The sequence below is a fragment of the Trachemys scripta genome, chromosome 14 (genome assembly GCF_013100865.1).
Source record: "Trachemys scripta elegans isolate TJP31775 chromosome 14, CAS_Tse_1.0, whole genome shotgun sequence".
NCBI lineage: Eukaryota > Metazoa > Chordata > Testudines > Emydidae > Trachemys > Trachemys scripta.
In genome coordinates, this window is record NC_048311.1 from 16616607 (window position 1) to 16623900 (window position 7294).

The 7294-nt window shown below is 50.3% G+C and overlaps 1 protein-coding gene across 3 annotated transcripts; it reads right to left on the reverse strand.

Moving 5' to 3' along the window:
• Positions 1–906: 906 nt before the first annotated feature.
• LOC117887792 (urotensin-2 receptor-like) lies at positions 907–5327 on the reverse strand. Of its 3 annotated transcripts, none has more exons than XM_034790518.1 (3): positions 5025–5327; positions 4172–4456; positions 907–2248 (listed from the first exon to the last, which is right to left on the reverse strand). In XM_034790518.1, exon 3 carries the CDS (start codon positions 2075–2077, stop codon positions 929–931), a length of 1149 nt encoding a protein of 382 aa, XP_034646409.1. In that variant the 5' UTR covers positions 2078–2248; positions 4172–4456; positions 5025–5327; the 3' UTR covers positions 907–928. The 3 variants fall into 3 exon arrangements, with proteins under 3 accessions (XP_034646409.1, XP_034646408.1, XP_034646410.1); XM_034790517.1 differs by having other exon boundaries at positions 907–2253; XM_034790519.1 differs by lacking the exon at positions 5025–5327 and having other exon boundaries at positions 907–2253; positions 4172–4537.
• Between the last annotated feature and the right edge of the window lie 1967 nt (positions 5328–7294).

Below are 7294 nucleotides of genomic sequence, written 5' to 3' on the forward strand. Positions count from 1 at the left end.
CCATTGGAGAAAGCTCAAAATGCCACTCTCCGAGACGTGTGCTTGGTTTGAGGGGTGTTACTAACATTGACGATGCCCGTCTGTGCTAATGGTGTCAGCTGCCATCGATTCTCACTTGTGTATGGGGGAGGAGAATTACTGGGGGAGGGGAAGGAAAGGTCACCCAGGGGGTGAGTGAAAAGTTCTCCATCCCACCTTGGACTGTCGAGTATTCTGACTCAGTGCACAGGAGACAGCTGAGGACTCTCATTTGTGTGTTCCCTGACCAAAGCATGGGGTAAGACCCACGCATGAGACCTGATTCTCTTCCCATGTACACCAGTAGGTTGCTACTACCAGTAACCATTACAGTAACTAGAATGAAGGAGAATCAGGCACAGTGGATTTATACCACTGTAAAAAACCAGGGTGAGTTAGTCCAGAACCAACCACGCTTCCCTCAAACCCTCCAGTAACCTCCCTACAAAATTCAAACTGGATTAACACACATGTCAGAAACACAAGCTGCTTTTTCTTTAATTGTACTGTTTTCACTTCTTATACAACCAGCCACGTCTAGTCTAGCATTATTGCTTAAAAAAAATAAAACCATCTAAACTAATATTTCAATAACTTAATTTTAAAATGTTGTGGGACAGCTGTAATCATAAAAAAAGTGTCAATATTACAGGCTGTCATTACAGATGGGAGAGAAATACATCAATACACCATAAAAAAAAAGAATGAAAAAACCAAAAGGCTTTGGGTGAGAAACAAAATCGATGGCATTGGAAATAAATGAGTGCAGATTGCGATGGCACAATCTCTGGACTCAGCGTTAACACATTATGAATCTGCTAAGATTTTGCCTTTATAATGTTGCACTTTCAAGCAACGCAACACTGAAGTCAATATTGATTTTTTTTCCCCTTGGAGATGTGTTTTACCTTCAGGCACTGTTGTTTCCCACAGGAACATGAGTGAGCACGTAAGTCTCTGTGCAATGCTGACTGCTTGTGGAAAGGGATCTCCCAGAAATCCTCTGAAATCGATTCCTCCTCTGGAAGTACCCGCTGCTGCTATTGAAAGAGCGTTGCCTGTTCCTCAGGTATTCCTTGTAGTTTTTGGTCAGCAGGGTGTAGAGGAAAGGGTTGATGCAGCTGTTGCTGTAGGTCAGGCAGGTTGTCAGATAGTTAATGTTCCTCATGGCCTTGGGGGACAACGGGAAGGATTCGTAATATTGGAAGAGAAGCTGCCAGATCCAGAAGGGCAAGAAGCAAGCCCAGAAGACCAGCACTATCGTGAAAATTAGATACAGCACTTTTTGGTTAGGCAGCCGCTTGGTCTGTTTGAAAGAGGCTGTTTGGGACACCCAGTAGGTCCTGGCTAGTCTAATGTAAAGGTATCCAATGATCACCCCTGGGCCCACAATGCTGGTACAGAAGAGGATGGTCAGATAGATTTTGTAGGACAGCTTGCTCCAGGTGGGCAGGCAGATGCTTTTGCTGTCTCTTTGCACCAGCTGGATCATGATGAGCATTGGGAGTGTGAGCAGCAGAGACACCACCCAGATGACGATGGCAATGGCTTTCCGGTAGCTTTTGGACCTCTTCACCGTGTCCAGGGGCTTCAGCACCGCGAAGTAACGCTCTGTGCTCATGACCGTCAGGGTGAAGATGCTGGCGTGCATGGTAAGGAAATCCAGACTGAACAAGATGCGGCAGCCGACGTCTCCAAAGTACCATTCCTGGATGAAGTATGTCCCAACGATGAAAGGGATGGTGAGCAGGTAGAGCAGATCTGCCAAGGCAAGGTTAATGATGTAAATGTACATAGAGGCAGAGTATCTCATGTAATGGCACATCACCACCAGGGTGTAGACGTTGCCCGTCACACCGATCACGCACATAATGGAGAGGATGGTCCCGATGGTGCAAGTGGCTATCATGTCCTCCATTGAACTGGCAGCTGGAGCACTGTCCCAGGTGGCATTGTAGGAAATGTTGGGGCTGATTTTGAATGGGCTCCCTTCACTTGCCTCCATGGCCATCGTGGTGGTTGCTGAAAACCTGCTCTCTAGTTCTTCATTTACAGACATCCTCTTGAATAGCTAACTCAACGGCTCTTCTCATACCTTGGGCATTCCCAGATTAGTTCTTTTCAGCCGGCGGAGTTGAACAGGTACGAGAAGCAGGATCATTTCTTAGCAGGTTTTCATCGGATGGAGAAAGGACTCCCTGACAATGATCTGCACAATAGATCCCAGTTTCTACACTAGGCAAAATGTATCAGAAAAACAGTGAGTTAGATGTTTGGCAAAATGACAGAGATTATTACGTGGTAGCCACCCCACTCTGAGGCACATTTTTGCACTGCTTGTGCAGGCTGCAGATGTTCTGCAATGGGATTACTTGCGTGTGCAAAGATGCACATGATTTTTTGCAAGATTAGGCTGTGGAGGGCCCTACCCCTCACTATAGTGCCATTTCCCAGGTTGCTAGTCAGAGGGAAGTTTAGGAGGACGTGCAGATCACTAAAGGGTTTTATAACCACTACCACAAGACTGGAGAGGCTTCTATTTGATGATGAAAAAGAACGGCCTTCTGAGGGTTAACAGCCATCACCACTATGAAACCAGTCTGCTCTGGCAAGTCTTAAACTTCCCAATATGGAGGAGTCTAAGCTATCGAGAAGAGGGATAACAAGCCTTCAATTAACAATCTACAACTAAATCTCTCTCTATTTTGTGTGTGTGTGTGTGTGTGTGTGTGTGTGTGTGTGTGTGATACACATGTACACACAAACTGAGTTCCACACAGGAGCCTTACACAGAGAAGTCATGCTCTTCACAGAACAACTTTTCTCTGAGGTTCTTACCTAGATTGCAATTTGCACATGGCGGTTAACTGAAAAAAACAATCAGAACTTATACACTACTTGAGTATAAAATCACGCTATAGGCGAATTCACTAAAAGTGAGCTCCATTGTGAGTGTATATACAATTGTTATTTATTTTGACTCAACTAGAATGAATCTGCATGCTCTCTCTGAGTGTGTACGTAGAGAACTCTCTACAGTGCTTGAATTTCCAAACCCTTTTGACCTGGTGCTCTCCATGAAGACCTCCACACACACTCTGTGTTCGCCCCTTCCCTTGGAAAACTCCCCAGGAGGAGGCTCTGGAGTACCTAATCCATGCCAGGCTGCCCCCAGCTGAGCTTTCCCTCCACATTGTCCCCTTGGGCCTGATCATGAGAGAGGCAGTGGGGCCAACCCCCAACCTGGGCAGATCCCTGAGAGGCCCTGTGCTTCCACAGCAGTTCTGGCTCTTGCCCTTCATCCCATGAGCTCCCTGGCAATGCCCCCCACAGTGCCCGGGGCCCTTCCCTGGTTATGGCTGCAGGAAGGGTGGGAACAACACTACAGCCGCCATGAGCCCGAGGTTGGAGGATGTGCACCTCCACCCCATGGCTTGCACACACCTCCACCTGGCCCACCCAGACACCACTGCTCCGCCAGGACATGGTAGTGCCAATGAGGTGGAGGGTCCATATACCTGGCCAGTCTGGTGCCTAGACTCCCCTCCCCCAGCACAGCCCTTGGGGGAGGGGTACAGGAGACTAGACATTCCAATAAACCCATTATCCGTCCCCAGCCTCTGCAGGGGCAAACACCCCAGCGGGGGGGGGGGGAACTGGATCAGAGCCCAGCAGGGCCCATTCTCCACCCAGCCTGGCCAGGTCTGCTCTGTTACCGCCAAACCAGCCCGTCAGATGCTCCAGAGCCCAGCAGAACTGCACAGCCCCTGCCAGCTCCCCCTCGGGCACCTGCGCCCCTCCAGCTGCCCTCTCCTCCCTCCCTTCACCCGGGCATCGCCTCGCCTCGCCCCGCTGCCGGGCCGCCCGGGACAGCGAGCCCCACGACAGAGACAGCGGCGGCCCCCCTCCACCCCGGTCCCCAGCGCACCCCGTTAGATGCGCCATCCGCGCCCCGCCAGCCCCAGCGAGCCGCCCCGGGGGGCTTTGCTCCGCGGCTCCGCTGGGGGAAGCCCTGGGTGCGCACCGCTCGGTGGAGCGGCTCCGCTTCAGCCCCAGGCTGGAGCTCGAGCTAAAGACGGAGTCGATCTGTCTTCACTGCGCGTGCAACCCGAGTTAGGAGCGCACCTGCTCTGGACTGGCAGCCAAGACCTACCTGGAGCGATGGGACGGGGCGGGGCGGGGGGTCTGTTCCAAGGGCCCGGCGCTCGGGTCCTGCAGCTCAGCTAGTTTTCGCGCTGGGCGCTTGAAGAGGAGCGCAGCGCCTGGATCAAAGGGCAGGTTTGCGGGGAAAGCCCGGCACCTCCCGCTCTCCGCTCCGCCTGCTCCAAGCGCCGAGTTCGCTCAGCTCCGGACAACGTTACTTCCAAGGCTTCACCTGATCACACAGAGCCCACGGGCTGGGCGGCTCCCCAGGCTGGGAGCTGCAAAATTCAGCAACCTGGGGAAATTGTGACCGTTTTAAAGCAGGTAGTAGTAGTAGCTGGAATCACGACACCCCCATGCACCTCCCCTACATACACACACACACACACACACACACACACACACACACACACACACCTCCATTCACCCTCCCATACACCCATCCCCATACACACACATACACCCCTATACACCTACCCCCCAGTCATACACCCCCATATACTCCCTATACACACCCCCATTCACCCCCATACTCACACACACACCCATGCCCTCATACACCCCCATTTCACCACACAGACACACACCCCTGTACACCCCCCATACTCATACACCCCCTACACTCCCCATACAAACACCCCCCATAAACCCCCCATTTGGCCCCATACACACACACACCCCATACACAGCCTATACACCCCCCCCCCACACACACACACACATGTTCCCTCCAAGCAGCAGTTCAGAGCATCTCGCAGCAGTCACAGGTTTCCCAGCTGGTCCAGCCTGTTCCTCCAGCACCGCTTCGGTAGCCTTGGCATGTTCCATTTAGCTACAAGAGAAATGAAGCTTCATGCTCAAACCTGGCTTTTAAATCCAGCTGCTGAAGTTTCCTAGGGAAAAATAAAATGGTGGTGTTTTTTTTTTTTTTTTTTTTTTAAAGGGGGTCTTGGAGCCAGAACTTTCCAAAAGCGAGGACAAGCCTGGGTAGACAGCGAGAGACCTCCGTGTGTCTGCAAAGGCGGTGCTCAGAAGCTACCTCGCCACGTGTGTTTGAAATCTGTGCCCCCTTTGCCTGCTATTTATGTTGCTCCATGACGTTAGGCATCGGGTAGCTCTGACTGCAGCTAGCTGAGATCCTGTTTAAAGCAGCAGCATTTTGGTAGTTGAGGCTGGTTTGGCTGTCTCCCCACCTGACTGGCCGCTACCCAGCTGTGACTGCAACATGTCAGTGCTGTTTGACTTAACCTCCGGCACTGGTTATATTCAAAACCTCTAAGCATTTATTTAGCCTGCCCAATCTGACGCAAATCTCCAAGCATCGGCTGAGAAAGGGTTAAATTCCTGTGGGGAGGTTTGCCTGGCCCAGGAAACCGTGTGCTCCTCAATGCTGATATCAGCTGCAAAGAGGAGTCCGAGTTTATTTCCACTGGAGAATTTATTGCCAGATGATCCTGCATCGGTTGGGGGTATCACGCACAACACCTTCTTTTTTAACCCCACAGTAGCAAACAGTTGTCCAAGCAGCGTAGGGTTAAGCTGATTCCCTTTCATCAGTGTTACAGAAAGGAAATAAGGATGGAGAGCAGCTGGAAAACGGGGCTGGGATTGAGAAATCATAAGGCTAACGGGTCAGCAGGAATTTTTTTAGCAGATGAATATTGGGAGGGTGGTTTGCAAATCCTGGGCCTGAACCCTATCTCGTTTACCCTGGCATTACACCCAGGGACTCCATTGACTTCAATAAAGTTGTTCCTGATTTACACCAGCGTGAGTCAGAGGAGACTTGGGCCCCTTGGCTTCAATGGCATCCTGATTTATATCATTGCCCGGGGAGACGCCAATCGGGCCTGTAGTTTACTTTGTTGGGTTGCATTCCAATAGCAGCAGCAGGTGGATCAGTGGCTCTCAACCATTCCAGATGACTGTACCCCTTTCAGGAGTCTGATTTGTCATGTGCACCCCAAGTTTCAGCTCACTTAAAAATGACTTGCTTACAAAATGAGACATAAACATACAAACGCATCCAAGCACACTATTACTGACAAATTGCTCACTTTCTCCTTTATACCATATAATTATAAAATACATGAATTGCAATATAAATATTGTACAGTACTTACATTTCAGTGTATAGTACTTAGAGCGATACAAACAAGTCATTGCCTGTATGGAATTTTAGTTAGTACTGACTTCGCTAGTGCTTTTTATGTAGCCTGTTGTAAAACTAGGCTAATATCTAGAAGAGTTGATGAACCTCCTGGAAGAAGTCTGTGTCTCCCCAGGGGGACGCAGACCTCTGGTTGAGAACCTCTGAGATAGAGGATACTTCCAAGCACAGATCACTCTGTTGTCTTTTATCTGAGTCGCCAGCACATGGCAGTGCTGTGGTCCACCCAGCCCATTCCAGGTTTCCATGTCTTGTGTGTTTATGCTCCCTCTTATCTCTCCATTATTAGCCAAGAGTCAGTGTCCTGATTAAATTCCTTCTTTTGAATAATTTCTTCTTCACTCTCCATTTTTAATATTCCTGCTGGCTGGTACTCTCAAATGTCTGGAGTTGCTAAGGTGTCTTCACTGCAGCACTAATTTGTGCTGTCTTCAGGTGAGTTAATTCCTCTTCAGTTAGCCTCGCTCCAGGAAGAATGGCCATGCCGTGCAGTAACACTCCCGCTGCAAGGAGCTGTCTTGTTGGCAGCTGATGAGCTGTGTTAACTTGAGCCTTTTACTCTCTGTGGGCCAGCCAGCTCCAGTTGAAAGGGGAGTCAGGTCAGGTGACCAGCCTACCTGTGACAGGTTCAGCTGACCACCCTAGCTCCACATGGGGTGGTTAACTGCCTAGGTAGCTGGAAGGCAATTCATTAAGTTAGGAGAACTTGGGCCTAATAAAAAACTTAGGAGAGGTCAGTTGAAGAAAGCCCCTGAGGAGAAAGGAAGCTCCCAAGGAGGGGATCTCCTAGGAAGTCTGATCTAGGCGAAAGTTGTCCATGCAGCGATGCCTGGGAGAGACCCTGAGCAAGCAGAGAAAGGACTGCAGAGCTCTCCATGCAGCAGAGAAGTATGAGGCCTTGCAGCGAAAGGAGCTGCTGCTGGCACTCAGAGACTTGTTTTGGGACTCGCAGAGATCAAGGGG

Bases quoted from the DNA above. Each gene is read 5' to 3' on its own strand.
- LOC117887792 (XM_034790518.1), bottom strand. From the start codon at position 2,077: ATGTCTGTAAATGAAGAACTAGAGAGCAGGTTTTCAGCAACCACCACG.